Genomic DNA, 18660 nt, shown 5'->3' with positions numbered 1-18660 from the left:
GTACGGTATGTTCAGTACAGAGACTGGCGTGGCAGCTTTTTCAAAGTGCCGGTGGAGCCTAGAAATGACTCCATATTCTCATGGGTATATGTGCAAGATGTCTACATTTACTGTATGTTGAGGTGTCTCAATGGTCCTGTCAACACGAGCCTGCCTGTTTTAAGGTCCTCTTCCTGACTGTGGCCGACTGACAGGGCCCGAATACCCAACCCGTAATTGCGTTCTTAATAGTAGGCTGATTGGATATGCGAAAATAGGAAGTTTTAAAGTTTTGTGTGCTTTAAATGGCAAGATGTCATACTCATTTCAGATTTTCATCCAGTAGGATTTCGCTGCATGCTATTAAAGGGAAGAAATCCTCTTTTCTGACCCACGTGTGTTTGACATCAGCTGATATTGAGATGATAATCAGATGAGAGCAATTCCACAGTTACAAAGATTTTTCACTTTAAAATGTATGTTGAACAAAGACCAATCAGTGCAAAGTTAAACAAACCTTAACTCTACGCACAAGGAATACTTTTAACAATTTCCCCTCATAAAATATCTATATATTTTTTTAATTACCTGAAGAACAGCGCAGATGCAAAGTTTTGTAACAGTTTGTGCTGTTTGTGCCGTCATTCTGTTACCAGACTTTGCGTCTGCGCTGTTCTTCATGTAAATGTGTTTTTGTAAAACGTTCAGTGGAAATTGATGAAAGTCGTTCTTGTGTCTTGAGTTATATGGTTTAACTTTGCAATCATTGTTTTTTGTTTGGCTTCCATATTAAAGTAAAAAATCTGAGTCTCCGTATCATTGTGTTACCAAGGAATTGCCCATAAGGAGACTCGTTGTGCCAAAAGGAATGAATGGCACCAGACCTCCACAATTTCGCATCAGTAGACGCATTCTCAGTATGGGTGAGCCTAGTATGTTGATATTTGTTGTACCCAACCCATAAGTACACAGTATTTTGTAGTAGTAAAGACCGATTCCGGACACGGCCTGTGTGTATGTATGTATGTATGTATGTATGCATACATTTGTCTGTGTATTTGTGTGGCTGTTTGTATGTTGTATATACTCATCTGCCTGATCACAGCTCCAATAACAGGCACTTTCCTGTGACCTGTGTGCGTGTCCTTATACATTTGTGCGCCCGGTCTTTCTATCCCATACTGCTTCCTCTCTCTCCGTCACCCTCCCCTCCCCACCTCCTCTGCCCGTCACTCCGGCTCAGAGTGGCTGTCACTAAGGCCTTCAGTGTGACAGACAGACAGGAAGGACACGGCCGTTCCCACTGCTATTGCCAATTTGGGGACATGAAAGCCAGCGAGCTGATCCGCTGTTTACAAATCCCCCTTCGCTCGCTTCGATCCTCTTTCCTCTCTTTCTCTCCCTTTTCCCGGGGACAGATCAAATCCGTCAGGAAACCAAGCCAATTAGCGGGGCCCGTTACGGACCTAAATTCTCTAATTTCCATCAAAAATCCCAGTATGTGGTTGTGTTGTCCTAAAGGATGGGTGCCGTAGACGGACCACACCCCCCTCAGACCTACTGTAAATCCCCCATATATGGCCTGCATCCAGATTTGCCACCCTTCTCCCAAAGTGTACACTTGCACGTTTTCCATCATGGATTTAACAATTATGGAAACTCCCTTCAGCCAATGCTTACACCAATCCAATGCTTTTAAATCCATGACAGAGTGTGTGCAAGTGCACACTTTGGGTGAATTGAGACTAGTTCTTGTAAGTGGACTAGAGTTGTAAGACGTGTTTTAGATGTGTTTACGTGTTGGTGACATTAAGCTGTGACGAGCTGAAGCTGGGATGTTTTTCTTAACCATAATGTTGTTAGCTAAGTTTGTCATGGTTTGTCACGTCATGGTTTACCTTGTTGACGCTTTGAAGGCCGGTGGCTTTTTGTCCTCACAGGAGGGGATTTGTTGACCTTGAAAACATGTCTGGATGTCTTTGTGAGATGTTTTTGTCTGTATGTTTTTTGTGTCTGTTTGCAGGTTGTATTTACTCCCAAGTTTGTCTCACCACTCACCCTGTGGGTAAATTATTTACTATAAACTATAATCTTTGAGTACTCAGGGCAGTAGTTTTCATTCCATAGTTTTTTTTCCTTCAGATTTATGGAATGTTGATTTTAAAACCATTCCGATGTCCACCAGCAACCACCAGCCAAAATGCCTCCTCCCTGACAATGTTTGTCGTTCTGAGGCACGGTGCATCCTATATCCTATATCTCTGGCATGGCGCAATTCTAATTTCTAACTTTCCTATGGACGTCAACAGAGGGTCGCGCTATCGAGTTGCGCAGCCCGAGGAAAAACAAATGATATATATGTTTTGCCTCATGTTGGACTGCTTCCTGAAATGATTTGGTCATTTACTTGTTGCTGTGGTGACCTGTCAATCAAGCGTTAGAGGGATTTTGCAAGAAAAGAAACAGCCAAAGAAAGGAAAATCCCCATGCATATATATCAGCTACTTAACAGGCTTGCTTCTTCTTTCCTGTAGAGCGTAGCTCCCTTAGTACAACACCATTGATCTATGTCAAGAGGTTTGGACCTCTTTGGGTAATGGCTTGGGCTTTGGCCTGACAAACAAAGGGCAGTGGGTTCAGGTCCTTTTGTTTCCAATCCCGGATTCAGTGCAATATATTGGCATGTACGATGATGGATGACAAGACAAATTGCTTCAGGATAAGTATACATGGACGTCTGGATATTCCAGACATATCAATATGGCTAGACGAAAACACCGGTCAACCTCAGACGACGGATGCTCATCATCGACCAATGAATGCAGCTCATTGAGCCATCTGGGAGTTGTCTCCTGGTCATCTGATCTCCAGCACTTCAGGTCCTTCACTTATCTGGCTGAGTTTGACGTTGCAGGCGAGTCGAGACTGACTGGTCTACGAGTCTCCTTGCATCATAAATAACTACTCAATATTATTTGTAGATCAGTCACAATTCACCCATGATGCATCACGGTTTTGAGTCCGTTAATCATGGCCTATGTCTTCATGGAGGCTGATCCACCAATGAAAGAAGCTCATTAAGACCTCTTCAACCAATGTAAGAAGCCCGTTGACCTATCAGGAAGTTGTCTCCTGGTCATCTGATCCACAGACCTTCAAGTCCTTCACTCTGTCTTCATCCAGCAACATGGAGGCTCATCGACCAATGAGAAAAGCCGATTGAGCCATCAAGAAGTTGTCTCTTCTACTGGTCATCTGATCTCATTTCTTCAGGTCATTCACTCTATCTTATCTTCATCCAGCAACAGAGGATGCCAGGAAGCGATTACACCTCTTCCAATGGCCGCCATCCCGTCATCAAGCTCAATGTGATCGATGGGCTTCCTTTGCCATTAGGTGTCTGCCGGCCATCTGTCCATCCCAGTGTGTGTGTGTGTGTGTGTGTGTGTGTGTGTGTGTGTGTGTGTGTGTGTGTGTGTGTGTGTGTGTGTGTGTGTGTGTGTGTGTGTGTGTGTGTGTGTGTGTGTGTGTGTGTGTGTGTGTGTGTGTGTGTGTGTGACATTCCTCCCTCACAGGAAAAGATTAAGTGGCTCTTATGAGGGCTAAGGAGAAGGGCAGGAGTGGTCACAGCACGTTAACCTCTAATCCTGCCCTTTTCATGGGAGTAGGAATGCTGTCTGTAGGGGGGAGTTGGGGATATGGAGGGTCACACTTCTTTCTTATTCTCTCATTTTCTTCCTTGGACTCTGTTTTGAAATCAAAGTGCAGTGCAATTATTGGCTGGCCAATGGTGCCTTTTTCGCTCGCTCTCTCTTCTCCTTTTCTCTGTCACATACATTGTCTCTTTCCTCCCCCTCTGTCTCTCATTACATTTGCTCACTGCTTGTTAGGGTCTTTGTCATTGTTCTGGTGTGTCTGAATCCTCAACACTTTTAGTAGTCTGGATGGAGTAGTTCTACTGAGACCTTTGATCCGTCACTCTCACCCTACAGTATCTCTTCATCCCAGATTCTGTCTGCTGTCCTGGACTTAATGACTGGCTCAAACAGTGCTTGGTTAAACATACACACACACACACACACACACACACACACAGATGAGCATATTCGCGCACACACACACACACACACACACAGATGAGCATATTCGCGCACACACACACACACACACACACACACACAGATGTGCACATACACACACATAAACGTATGCACACACACAGATGCTCACTCGCACACACAAACACAAATAATCACTCACTTGCACGCACACACACACACACACACACGCCAAAGATCACTCTCTCCCTCCCAAATGAGTGTGAAAGTAAGACGTGTAACTGACTCGTTAAATATTCATTTGTTTTTGACAGAAGTGGGGGGGGGGGAAGGAGACAAGACAAATTGCCTGGAGCTAGCGCTTTGTGCATGAATCGTTAAAATATGCCAGAAATCAGAAACGCAAACAATTAAAATAAAGCCCATATTTCACGTGCCGCCCTTGGGTGACAGATGCATCTCTCACTCTGTGGCCGTTAGAGAGGGAGCGCCCCCCCTCCCTCTCTCCTCTCATTCCTCTCTCGGCTAAGCAGTCTGATTGACACGGCATTACACCCGGGACTGGCCAGACACGGTTTAAAGATGCACGCTCACACACACACACACACACACCCCTTTCACTTTTCTCCCAGACACACCATACACCTTTCACTCTTCCCTCGGTAATGAAGACACTCCTGAGAACATTATCTATCACATCAGTCAGACCTCACACCCTGAAAACATCTTTCTCTCCGTCTTGTCTCTCAACTCACTACTGCTTTCTCCCTGGTTCTTCTTCCATTCCCGATTCTCTGCCTCTTTCTCTGTGTTGGTAATTATATTTTGTGCTGTATTCATTTCGTTGACTGCGCATGGGAGGTTCCTGTATGTCTTGATTTGGTCTGTGCGTGCTATTGGATGTCCATGCAACTGGATGTGTTGCGGGTGCACGCAGTGTGTGTGTGTGCTCGCGTGCGTATTTGCATCCAACGAGAAACGGATAAATCAATAACAACACCATACATTTTTTGGCCTCCAGCTGAACTAATCGTTATTTCACTCAACGCCCGCTTCAACACCGTCTTTATTGCTCGACAGCAGTGGCGGGTTCTAACGGCAATAGATTCATCTGGGAGGGTGGTTTTGATCTATTTGGTCGTATAACTCTTAATACGAAGTGTTAATGGGAGGTGATTTAGCCCAAATTGCCGCCGCCTGCCGCAGTATGCATATGGAGGAAATAAGATAAATAGATTTAATTATGCCCAGTGGGAATAATGAGAGACGAGAGACTGTTTTAATTATTGAAGGGGGCGTCGCTTTCTGCTGCCAGGAAGGAGCTGTGATTAGCTTCTCATGCTGTCAATCGGGGGAAGGAGAAGGTAGAGAGGGGTATAGTGAGGAAGTGTGTGGAGGGTGGCTGAGTTCTGTGTCTGTGTTTCCAAATGGGAAAAAAACACAAATGAGAGTGATATGACCCCCTGCTTTTAGAAGGACCGTTTAATTATTTCTCAACATGCTTGTACACTTCGAGCTTCTTAACTGTCCTCTGCGTGATGTACACTACTGCAGTATTCCAGTGTTCTGTACCAGAAAACACCAAAGAGCCCCTGTTACATCACACCTCTTTATGTAGTTTTTAATTGAACTCATCCCTGTTTGTCTCTCTGGCTTCCAAAACCTCCAACTCCACCGAGGTACCGGTAGAAAATACACACAGCAATCTAATTACCGTGATAACATTTATAGGCTGTGAGATTAAGTGTTCTCTCTCGATCTCTCGCCGCCTCTGGAAGCCTCACTGTTCTCTATATTTCTAAGCTCCAACCGTGCCATACTTTCATGGGAGCTTTAGCTTATCCATCCCTCTCTTTCTTTCTCATTTTCTCTCTCTCTCATTCTCTCGTTCATTCTCCATTCGCTCTCTGTCTCCTCTCTCTCTCCTCTCTCTCTGTCTCCTCTCTCTCTCTCCTCTCTCTCTGTCTTCTCTCTCTCTCTCGCTCTCTCTTGTTGTTGTTCTCTCTCTTTCTCTCCCAGCTTGTTATTTTGGTATTCAAAGGCAGATGCATATTTTGCTGGCATTATCCCTGCTTCTTTGTGTGATCAACTCCTCGTCCTGGAATGGAATGTGTAGGAATGGGGGTTATATCATCATGTGTATTTCTGTCTCTCTCTCTCTGTGTGTGTGTGTGTGTGTGTGTGTGTGTGTGTGTGTGTGTGTGTGTGTGTGTGTGTGTGTGTGTGTGTGTGTGTGTGTGTGCGTGTGCGTGTGCGTGCGGTGCTTCAGCTGACCTAAGAGGTCAGGCCTACCCACCTGGAACAATATCAGAGTTTGTGTGCGCATGTCACTGGAAGTGTGTGTACACATGCTTGCATGCGTATTGCATATGTAACACCAGACGCACCATCTCAGCTATTAGCCTCAATCAATTCCATCATAGATGACAGACGTCATCAATGAACTCCCCTGACAGACCAACAGACAGACTGTAAACTGTCTCCTGACACCGTCACTCTTGCCAAACTGAACGCCTGCTTAGACTGAATGGCTGTTTAGCTAGTCGTTAGCGCTTCACCAGTAACCAGTTTCCCACTGGCTCCATCCAACAGCGCTGAAGGAAGCCTATTTATTTACCGCTCTCTGCTTGTCGTCACACGGTAAAAAATAAAAACAGCTTCATTTCCTGAGCTGCCAACCACAGATGATAATGGAGGAAATGAGTCTAGCACACATACTGGTAAATAGGCTACACTATGTTTCCTTACTCTCTCTGTTTCCCTCCCCCTCCCTTGCACCTCTGTCTCCGTCTCTGTTTCTCCCTCTTTTCCCTCCTTCCCTCCCTCCCTCCCTCCCTAGGGAGCCTATTCCACAGGTCGCAGGGCAATTACATCACCCAGGCTGTCTGTGATCTCACTGTGTTTTGAACCTCATTAGAAAGAAGACACAATCCTTTTATTTTACTCTTCCCCCCCCTTCTCTCACCCACTTCCTCAGAATGTCATGTAATGAGCATGGAGAAGCTTCTGGAAGAGGTGATTTAAGATGATGAGTAAAGGCGCCTTCCAAAAAAGCTGATTGTCACTGGAACCCCACCGGACAGTCTTTTGTCTTGTCATACTTGGACATTTTGGGGATATTGGTTCTAGTTTCTTCATTTCCTCTCACGAGGAGTGTCACTGTCGTAGACCCAAGAGCCATTCTGGTGACCCTGGCGCAGAGGCAGACTAATGATGAGAGCGCTAATAATGGTTCCGTTTGGCCCCTTGTGACAGTAGGATCACATTAAACCGCGACACCAATGACCCAGTAACCCAGAGCATCCATCTTACACCATTATGAGAAGGTAATGCAGCCAAGTGCTATGATGGTAGGTGTTGTGTGTTTTTAAATGAGATCTCCCACTCTTTGTGCGGCTGTGTGTGGCTCCCAGTGAGCTTTCCCACACAGAGTGGTGTCTCAGCACCAAACGGGAACAGGGAATGACAATGACAATTACATCCGTATTTCTGAATAAACATGATTGATAAGGACAAAGTTGCACAGCGAGATAGAATCCAGCTCCGAAGAGTCTCGCTCGATGCATTTTTTGTTGTTGTCTTAAAACAAATCAGACTTCAAATCTGACCGCCATTTCAGATCTCCACACCACCTGATTGTCTTGGGAAAAGAAATGCTGAGGAAAGGGTAGAGGGAGAGATTAGGGAAATGAAGGAGCGAAAAATGATGATGGAGGGGAAATGGGTTTGTACCTTCCCCATGGCAGGTACATACACTGAGTGTACAAAACATTAGGAACATGCTCTTTCCTTGACAGACTGACCAGGTGAATCCAGGTGAAAGCTATGATCCCTTATTGATGTCACTTGTTAAATCCACTTCAATCAGTCTAGATGAAGGGGAGGAGACTGGTTAAAGAAGGATTTTTAAGCTTTGATGCATATGAATGTGTGTCATTCAGAGGGTGAATCGGCGAGTCAAAAGATTTAAGTGTCTTTGAACAGGGTATGGTAGTAGGTGCCAGGCACATCAGTTTGATTGTGTCAAGAACGGCAATGCTGCTGGATAGGCTTGGGCGGTATACTGTAAACCGGTGTATTTGGGAGAGGACACGGGATGGTTTTCAATACCTTCAAAAAAGATTGATTTGACGTTTTTCAATACATTAAAATGAATACCTGCCGTCAACTTGTGCACCTGCCACATCATTTTACATTATGACGCTTACAATAGTTCCTCAGAACAGTTCAGCCAGTCACGTGTTTGTATGCAATTCACTACTAAATGTTTGCCATCAGATATCTTATAATGGCTTTCTGCAATCCGTTTTTCTCCCATTCGCTCCATGCACCAATGCTGCTCTTCCTTCAGAAAGTAATGAATCATAGGTGTTCATTTGCACAATTTCTCTCGTTAACTTAAGCTTGTAAAGGTCTACACTCTCCGAAAATGACATTCAGTAGCTACTAGCAGTGCTTGTATAACTTTATGAGCTGGATTTGCCTGTGTTTGCAATTGCTTTGTTCGTTTTCTCTCATTAGCATTTAGCTAATGTCTATGTGATTTCGCTATTGGATTTTTCAAATTTTGTTAGCATTCTGGTAGTAGATGCCCAAAAGGCTTTTCTTGTGATTTTAGTGCCCCCTTGTGTGCTATGCCAGTAATACCGTAAAACCCGGAATTAGAGAAGGACGGTATGATGATATGAAAATCTGCATACCGCCCAAGCCTACTGCTGGGTTTTTCACGCTCAACAGTTTCCCGTGTGTATCAAGAATGGTCCACCAGCCAAAGGCCATCCAGCCAACTCAACACAACTGTGGGAAGCATTGGAGTCTACATGGGCAAGAATCAGTGTCGGACACTTTCGACACCTTGTAGAGTTCATACCCAGACGAATTGAGGCTGTTCTGAAGGAAAAAGGGAGCGGGTCGAAATTTTAGAAAGCGGTTCTTTAATGTTTTGTACACTCAGCGTCTATCTAATTGTGAGTCTCTCTCTCTCAAACAGACAGTAGAAGAGAGAGATGCTCTCCCGTGTGGCTCAGTTGGTAGAGCATGGCGCTTGTAACGCCAGGGTTGTGGGTTCGATTCCCACGGGGGGCCAGTACAAAAAAACTATGAATGTATGTACTTGTAAGTCGCTCTGGATAAGAGCGTCTGCTAAATGACTTAAATGTAAATGTAAATGTTATGTACACAAAATGATCAGGCCAGCTGTCGGCCTCCATCACACACACAATACTGTGTGAAAGAGAGGGACGAGCCACCCAGCTCACTTCTCTCATGGAGGGCCAGACTGCCAGTGTCAATGAAGTCTGTGAAAATGATACTACTGCCAGCACCATGCTACGATTGGGCAATAATATCGGCCATTCATATTGCTGTTCTTCTAACAGTGATTCAATGTCTGCAGGTTGTACGGGAAGCAATGATAGGCTAGTTGGGCTTGAAGAAGTGTTTGAATGCCAAGTGAGCTTTGTTATTCCTCAAGCTGTTTTTATAGTCTGGAGATGTCATCTGGAGTTGGCTGCAGATTCAAAGTTAAGTGTCACTGGTGCAAAGTTGACTAGCATTAACTTGCTTTCCACTGCCCGCATTTATCAAGCATCTCAGAGTAGTTTGCTGATCTAGGATCAGGTCCTCCCTGTCCATAATTTAAAAGGCCAAACTGACGCTTGAAAAATATGGTTTAGGACTAACCCATGCACCTGGGTCAGCTGCGAAGGTGCTAAGGATAAAATACTATTATATTCCGTGGTAATTCCCCTCCAATCTGGCAACCCAGCAGCAGTGCAGTGACCCTTGGCTGATTTGAGTGTGTCCTCTGTCTTCCATCAGGGTTGCCATTCACACCATGTCCCCCTCAGGGCTGTAATGAGAAGAGCCAGTGACAAGAATTAAGACCGGCCCCTGTCCTTAATGAGCTAAACACAGACATCAGATTGGACTCAGCAGGGAGCTGACTCACACGCACAGGCACACACCAAACACCGCGGTCGCGTTCAGCATAAGCAAAAGTCTCAGATAGAAATGTCATGAAGAGAGCTGATGCGATCCCTTATTCTCGACGTCAAAGAGGCATGTTCGTTTTACATATATTTCTGGAAACGTCCTGATTTCTTATTCTACATGTCACAGAGGTTTGTTTGTTCTACAATCATGTGTTTCTATCTGAATGTTTTCTGCTGAATGTGGCCCCTGTAGGAAAGGGTTGTGGCAGATTTGCCCCCAAGCCATGCCCCTGGTAACATGGGGCTATAAAACCAGACATACTCTAGCTGACAGAACACCCATTGTGTAATATAGATATGTGAATTAATCCATGGATTTGTATGTCTTGCTGCCTGTGAAGGACATTGGGGGAATAATTAGTGGCTCAGAGAACCGTGTTTTGGTTGAGTGTCCCTTCGGAAGCTTGAGAGCGACATGTGATTCAACTCCATGCCTGGAGGGCAAAAAACACTTTCGGGCCCGTAATCACAGTGTGCTGTCTAGGATCAGTTTTGCCTTATGCGTCAAAATGATTGGGGGGGAGATCTGTTTCTAGATCAGCACTCCCACTGATGTTTTGTGAATACAAGTTGTGGTTTGCAACATGTAAAGGTGTTGGTCCCATGTTTCATGAGCTGAATTAAAAGATACCATAAATGTTCCATACGCACAAAAAGCTTATTTCTCTCAAATGTTATTTCTCTCAAATGCACACATTTGTTTACATCCTGTTCGTGAGCATTTTTCCTTTGCCAAGATAATCCATCCACCTAACCAGGTGTGGCATATCAGGAGGCTGATTAAACAGCTTGATCATTGTGCAGTTTTGTCACACAACACAAGGAGTACCTGAGGAGTATTTGTGTCTGTAATAAAGCTATTTTGTGGGGGGAAACTATTTCTGATTGGCTGGGCCTGGCTCCCAAGTGAGTGGGCGGCACTGCCCAGTCATGTGAAATCCATAGATTAGGGCAAATTTAGCATGTTGCATTTATATTTTTGTTCAGTATATGTGAGAAAATAAAAGCCAAATATTTTAGTGGTCAGATAGATGCTGACCCTGGGTCCCGTTTGCGTTTTCCCCACTAATGGTTAAAGTTAGGATAGGGGGATGGGAAACTGATCCTAGATCTGTACCTATGGGAAACTTCACCCCGGAGCTACATGCACTCACCTCTGTCTGTCAGCATGTCGTATCAATTCAAAATACACACTGTATATTAATACGAGTTAATCATCATCTCAACCACATTTCCAACTCACTAACACACCCACTGCATTAACCCACTCTAGCAAATTATCACACTGCATTATCACCAACCTTTAACCATTGTACCAGAGGAAAAGGTGCTAATAAAAATGTGGGAGTGAGTTTGGTTCGTATGTGTGTGTAATAGTGGTTGTGTGAGCGATGGGTACTGTTTCTCTGCTGTGAATTGCTAACGTGTGTGAGTGTACGCTAGTGCACGTGTGTGGTCGTCATGGTATCTGTGTGTGTGCACATACGTACAGTACCAGTCAAAGGTTTGGACACACCTACTCATTCTTTGGTTTTTCTTTATTTTTACTATTTTCTACATTGTAGAGTAATAGGGAATACATCAAAACTATGAAATAACACATATGGAATCATGTAGTAACCAAAAAAGTATTAAACACTTTATATTATATTTTATATTTGAGATTCTTCGAAGTAGCCACCCTTTGCCTTAATGACAGCTTTGCATACTCTTGGCATTCTCTCAACCAGCTTCATGAGGTTTTTCACCTGGAATGCATTTCAATTAACAGGTGTGCCTTGTTGAAAGTTTGTTTGTGGAATTTCTTTCCTCAATGCGTTTGAGCCAATCAGTTGTGACAAGGTAGGGGTGGTACACAGAAGATAGGCCTATTTGGTAAAAGATCAAGTCCATATTAGGTCAAGAACAGCTCAAATAAGCAAAGAGAAACAACAACAAGGTCAGTCAATCCGGAAAATTTCCATCAAGTGCTATGATGAAACTGGCCCTCATGAGGACCGCCACAGGCAAGGAAGATGGATGATCTCCACATGTGTGGTTCCCATTGTGAACCATGGAGGTATGGGGGTGCTTTGCTGGTGTCACTGTCAGTGATTTATTTAGAATTCAAGGCACACTTAACCAGCATGGCTACCACAGCATTCTGCGGCAATACGCTATCCCATCTGGTTTGCGCTTAGTGGGACTATCATTTATTTTTCAAAACACACCTCCAGGCTGTGTAAGGGCTATTTGACCAAGAAGGAGGGTGATGGAGTGCTGCATCAGATGACCTGGCCTCCACAATCACCCGACCTCAACCCAATTGAGATGGTTTGGGATGAGTTGGACTACAGAGTGAAGGAAAAGCAGCCAACAAGTGCTCAGCATATGTGGGAACTCTTTCAAGACTGTTGGGAATGCATTCCAGGTGAAGCTGGTTGAGAGAATGTCAAGAGTGTGCAAAGCTATAAAGGAAATTGTTTATTTAACCTTTATGTAACTAGGAAAGTCAGTTAAGAACAAATTCTTATTGACAATGACGACCTACCCCGGCCAAACCCGGACGACGCTGGGCCAATTGTGCGCCGCCCTATGTGACTCCCAATCATTTCCGGATGTCATACAGCCTGGATTCGAACCAGGGACTGCAGTGACGCCTCTTGCACTGAGATGCAGTGCCTTAGACCGCTGCGCCACTCGGAAGCAGCAAGGCAAATGATAGCTACTTTGAAGAATAATATAAAATAAAATATATTTTGTTTTGTTTAACTATTTTTTGGGGTTACTACATGATTCCATATGTGTTATTTCATAGTTTTGATGTCTTCACTATTATTCTACAATGTAGAAAATAGTAAATATAAAGAAAAAGCCTTGAATGAGGAGATGTGTCCAAACTTTTGACTGGTGTACTGTATTTGTGTGTGAGATGCATGCATGCGTGTGTGTGTGTGTGTGTGTGTGTGTGTGTGTGTGTGTGTGTGTGTGTGTGTGTGTGTGTGTGTGTGTGTGTGTGTGTGTGTGTGTGTGTGTGTGTGTGTGTGTGTGTGTGTGTGTGTGTGTGTGTGTGTGTGTGTGTGTGTGTGTGTGTGTGTGTGTGTGTGTGTGTGTGTGTGCAGGGTCTATGTGTGTAATCGATGCTGTGCAGTGTCCTGCTGTGTGGAAGTGTGAACACATGTTTGGCTGAGGTGTGAACTTGATTCTGCAGTTTGGTTCCAAACATGAAGCCCTGAGTCCACTCCTTCTCTCCCCTCTTGTAGTCTCTCCACTGCTATGTGGCCTGCTGCTCAACTAGTTCCTTTCATAATGTCTGCAGCCTCTATTGTCGCTTTACGAACTGCCACAATGTTTTGAATCCCAAATGAAACATCTTACCAATTTTTTCACTTTGTCTCTCTCTTTCTTTTTCTCTCAATCCCCCTCTCCCTCCCCAGGTTTGGCAAGAAAAAGGAGGAGAAGAGCAAGGCGGAGGTGAAGGCTGCCAAGCAGAAGTTGGAGGCTGTGAGCGAGGAGGAGCTGAACAAGATTGAGGAGGGAGTGAGGTGAGCTCACACTGTTTGCCCTGTTGTCTGTGTGTATATCAATCAATGGTCTGTCTGTGTGTCTGTCACTCTCTGGCTCCACCCTTCATCATTCAAACACCACGCTATTACATATATACAATGTATGCAGTTTTTTGTCCAATCCCATCAAGTTAATGTGAGTTTGATTTAGACAGTGAGTGACGGTATCTATCCCCTCTTATATGACCGACAGACACGAGCTCCGATACATGGAGGTGCGGGACGGCCACGTGACCCCCGACCCCCTGCCACCCGACTTGGAGGATGATGACCATGACCCCAACTACGCCCGTATCAACACCTTTCGGGAGCCCCCCAAGGGCCCTTCGCCCTCCTACCTCAGCCGCACCCCTTCTCCTCAGCGAGCCCTCGGGGGACCACCCCCCGGCGGACCCTCACACAGCCGCCAGCCCTCGGCAGAAGACTTAGAGGGGCTCTATGCCAAGGTAAACAAGCAGAGAGCCCCGTCCTCGACTTCCACGTCGCAGCTTCAGCCCCCTCCGAGCGACAGGTGAGTTGATCCACAAACCAAGAAATCACTCCTTCGCAGTGCACTCCAATGTATGGCCTTGAGTTGCTGTAGTGGGTCATACTGTCACTATGGGGTCAGTGGGATTGGGCAAGCATGGGGGGATATTTTGTTATCTTTGTTGCCTTCAAAGATCCATTTAAAAACAGAAATATCCATGATAGATAATGTATTTATGTTAAAAGTTCTGTTTTTATTTAATTATTTCACTTATTTTACTATACATTTCTCGGATAAACAAACATGTGCAGTGCATTCGGAAAGTATTCAGACCCCCTCCCTTTTTCTATGTTTTGTTACGTTACAGCCTTATTCTAAAATAGATCAAAAATGTCCTCGTCAGTCTACACACAATACCACATAATGACAAAGCGAAAACTTATTTACATAAGATTTCAGACCCTTTGCTATGAGACTCGAAATTGAGCTCAGGTGCATCCTGTTTCCATGAATCATCCATGTATTTCTATAACTTGATTGGAGTCAACCTGTGGTAAATTCAATTGATTGGACATAATGTGGAAAGGCACACACCTGTCTATATAAGGTCCCACAGTTGACAGTGCATGTCAGAGCAAAAACCAAGCCATGAGGTCGAAGGAATTATCCGTAGAGCTCTGAGATAGGATTGTGTCGAGACACAGATCTGGGGAAGGGTACCAAAAAAATTCCCCAAGAACACAGTGGCCTCCATCATTCTTAGATGGAAGAAGTTTGGAACCACCAAGACTCCTTCTAGAGCTGGCTGCCCAGCCATACTGAGAAATCGGGGGAGAAGGACCTTGGTGAGGGAGGTGACCAAGAACCCGATGTTCACACTGACAGAGCTCCAGAGTTCCTCTGTTCCTCCTTCCAGAAGGACAACCATCTCCGCATCACTCCACCAATCAGGCCTTTATGGTAGAGTGGCTAGACGGAAGCCACTTGTCAGTAAAGGGCACTTGGAGTTTGCCAAAAGGCACCTAAAGGACTCTCAGACCATGAGAAACAAGATTTTCTTGTCTGATTAAATCAAGATTGAACTCTTTGGCCTGAATGTCATGTGTCACGTCTGGAGGAAACCTGGCACCATCCCTACGGTGAAGCATGGTGGTGGCGGCATCATGCTGGTGGATGTTTTTCAGCGGCTGGGAGACTAGTCAGGATTGAGGGAAAGATGAACGGAGCAAAGTACAGAGAGATCCGTGATGAAAACCTCAGACTGGGGTGAAGGTTCACCTTCCAACAGGACAACGACCCTAAGCACACAGCCAAAACAATGCAGGAGTGGCTTCCGGACAAGTTTCTGAATGTCCTTTTGTGGCCCAGCCAGAGCCCGGACTTGAACCCGATCGAACATCTCTAGAGAGACCTGAAAATAGCTGTGCAGCGACGCTCCCCATCCAACTTGACAGAGCTTGAGAGGATCTGCAGAGAAGAAAGGGAGAAACTCCCCAAATACAGGTGGGCCAAGCTTGTAGCGTCATACCCAAGAAGACTCGAGGCTGTAATCGCTGCCAAATATACTTCAACAAAGTACTGATTTAAAGCGTCTGAATACTTATGTAAATGTATGATTTCATATTTTTTTTGTATTTGCTTACATTTCTTAAAACCTGTTTTTGCATTATGGAGTTTTGTGTGTAGATTGATGAGGGGGAAAAACAATTTAATCCATTTTAGAATACGTCTGTAACGTAAGAAAATGTGGAAAAACTCAAGGAGACTGAATATTTTCCGGAATGCGCTGTATAGCTAACAAGCGCAAACCACTGCTTTTAACCAGGGCAAGGTGACCGGAAGCATGACCGAATACAAACAGTGTAGCTATTCTCTCCGCAAGGCAATCAAACAGGCCAAGTCTCAGTACAGAGACAAAATCGAGTCGAAATTCAACAGCTCAGACACAAGAGGTATGTGGCAGGGTCTACAGTCAATCACGGATTACAAAAAGAAAACCAGCCCCGTCGAGGACCAGGATGTCTTGCTCCCAGACAGGCTAAACAACTTTTTTGCCCGCTTTGAGGACAATACAGTGCCACTGACACGGCCCCCTACCAAAACCTGCGGGCTCTCCTTCACTGCAGCCGAGGTGAGTAAAACATTTAAACGTGTTAACCCTCGCAAGGCTGCAGGCCCAGACGGCATTCCCAGCCGCGTCCTCAGAGCATGCGCAGACCAGCTGGCTGGTGTGTTTACGGACATATTCAATCAATCCTTATCCCAGTCTGCTGTTCCCACATGCTTCAAGAGGGCCACCATTGTTCCTGTTCCCAAGAAAGCTAAGGTAACTGAGCTAAACGACTACCGCCCCGTAGCACTCACTTCCGTCATCATGAAGTGCTTTGAGAGACTAGTCAAGGACCATATCACCTCCACCCTACCGGACACCCTAGACCCACTCCAATTTGCTTACCGACCCAATAGGTCCACAGACGACGCAATCGCAACCACACTGCACACTGCCCTAACCCATCTGGACAAGAGGAATACCCATGTGAGAATGCTGTTCATCGATTACAGCTCAGCATTTAACACCATAGTACCCTCCAAACTCGTCATCAAGCTCGAGACCCTGGGTCTCGACCCCGCCCTGTGCAACTGGGTCCTGGACTTCCTGACGGGCCGCCCCCAGGTGGTGAGGGTAGGTAACAACATCTCCACCCCGCTGATCCTCAACACTGGGGCCCCACAAGGGTGCGTTCTGAGCCCTCTCCTGTACTCCCTGTTCACCCACGACTGCGTGGCCATGCACGCCTCCAACTCAATCATCAAGTTTGCGGATGACACTACAGTGGTAGGCTTGATCACCAACAACGACGAGACGGCCTACAGGGAGGAGGTGAGGGCCCTCGGAGTGTGGTGTCAGGAAAATAACCTCATACTCAACGTCAACAAAACAAAGGAGATGATTGTGGACTTCAGGAAACAGCAGAGGGAGCACCCCCCTATCCACATCGACGGGTCAGTAGTGGAGAAGGTGGAAAGTTTTAAGTTCCTCGGTGTACACATCACGGACAAACTGAACTGGTCCACCCACACAGACAGTGTTGTGAAGAAGGCGCAGCAGCGCCTCTTCAACCTCAGGAGGCTGAAGAAATTCGGCTTGTCACCAAAAGCACTCACAAACTTCTACAGATGCACAATCGAGAGCATCCTGTCGGGCTGTATCACCGCCTGGTACGGCAACTGCTCCGCCCACAACCGTAAGGCTCTCCAGAGGGTAGTGAGGTCTGCAGAACGCATCACCAGGGGCAAACTACCTGCCCTCCAGGACACCTACACCACCCGATGTCACAGGAAGGCCATAAAGATCATCAAGGACAACAACCACCCAAGCCACTGCCTGTTCACCCCGCTATCATCCAGAAGGCGAGGTCAGTACAGGTGCATCAAAGCAGGGACCGAGAGACTGAAAAACAGCTTCTATCTCAAGGCCATCAGACTGTTAAACAGCCACCACTAACATTTAGCGGCCGCTGCCAACATACTGACTCAACTCCAGCCACTTTAAAAATGGGAATTGATGGAAATTATGTAAAAATGTACCACTAGCCACTTTAAGCAATGCCACTTAATACAATGTTTACATACCCTACATTACCCATCTCATATGTATATATACTGTACTCTATATCATCTACTGCATCTTGCCATCTTTATGCAATACATGTACCACTAGCCACTTTAAACTATGCCACTTTATGTTTACATACCCTACAGTACTCATCTCATATGTATATACCGTACTCTATACCATCTACTGCATCTGCCATGCCGTTCTGTACCACCACTCATCCATATATCTTTATGTACATATTCTTTATCCCTTTACACTTGTGTGTGTGTGTAAGGTAGTAGTGTGGAATTGTTAGGTTAGATTACTGTTGGTTATTACTGCATTGTCGGAACTAGAAGCACAAGCATTTCGCTACACTCGCATTAACATCTGCTAACCATGTGTATGTGACTAATAAAATTTGATTTGATTTGATTTGATTTGAACCCAACACGCAGCCGTGGATGCATAATTTATGAGAATACTGTAGCATTTCTCAGCATGAGGGTTTAGGGTCCGCAGACCCTCAAGCTTTGCCCGAAGCAAACATTTAAAGTACGCTGTTTAGAATCATTAAGTAGGTGGTGTCATTTTAAAGGGAGAGAGGTAACAAACGACCTCTACGCCAGAAAGAAATGTCAAAGCCTGTTCTCTTTGCTACCACACGACAAGCAGTACCAGCGCACCAAGTCTGGAACCGACAGGACCCTGAACAGCTTCTTCCCCCAAGCCATAAAACTGTTAACAAGACCTCTACATAGCTAATCAAATGGATACCCGGACTACTTGCATTGACCCTTTTCTGCACTAACTCTCTTGTGCGGACTCTGAACACACACTAGACCCTACCCACACACTCACACATACTTACACTGAAACCGCAGCAATACATACGCCCACACATAGAATGCACACACCTGCATACTGACACCACACATACACACGTTCACACTCACCACATTTGCTGCTGCTACTGTCTATTATCTACCGCGTTGCCTAGTCACTTTAGCCCTACCTA

At 45.3% G+C, this 18660-nt stretch overlaps 1 protein-coding gene and 1 non-coding gene across 4 annotated transcripts in view; both read left to right on the top strand.

Moving 5' to 3' along the window:
* Nucleotides 1-18660, top strand: part of LOC139566287 (partitioning defective 3 homolog B-like) — a 184292-nt gene that overhangs the window by 130714 nt on the left and 34918 nt on the right. For all 3 annotated transcript variants that reach the window (XM_071387365.1, XM_071387364.1, XM_071387366.1), the window contains 2 exons: nt 13447-13554; nt 13769-14086. In XM_071387365.1, coding sequence (XP_071243466.1) covers nt 13447-13554; nt 13769-14086 — 426 coding nt within the window. The remainder of the gene's footprint in view (nt 1-13446; nt 13555-13768; nt 14087-18660) is intronic.
* Nucleotides 9046-9122, top strand: trnat-ugu (transfer RNA threonine (anticodon UGU)). The gene has a single exon. It is a non-coding gene; the product is annotated as a tRNA-Thr (tRNA).

The sequence above is a fragment of the Salvelinus alpinus genome, chromosome 38 (assembly GCF_045679555.1).
Source record: "Salvelinus alpinus chromosome 38, SLU_Salpinus.1, whole genome shotgun sequence".
Classification (NCBI taxonomy): domain Eukaryota; kingdom Metazoa; phylum Chordata; class Actinopteri; order Salmoniformes; family Salmonidae; genus Salvelinus; species Salvelinus alpinus.
This window is presented reverse-complemented; position numbering and strand designations above follow the sequence as displayed.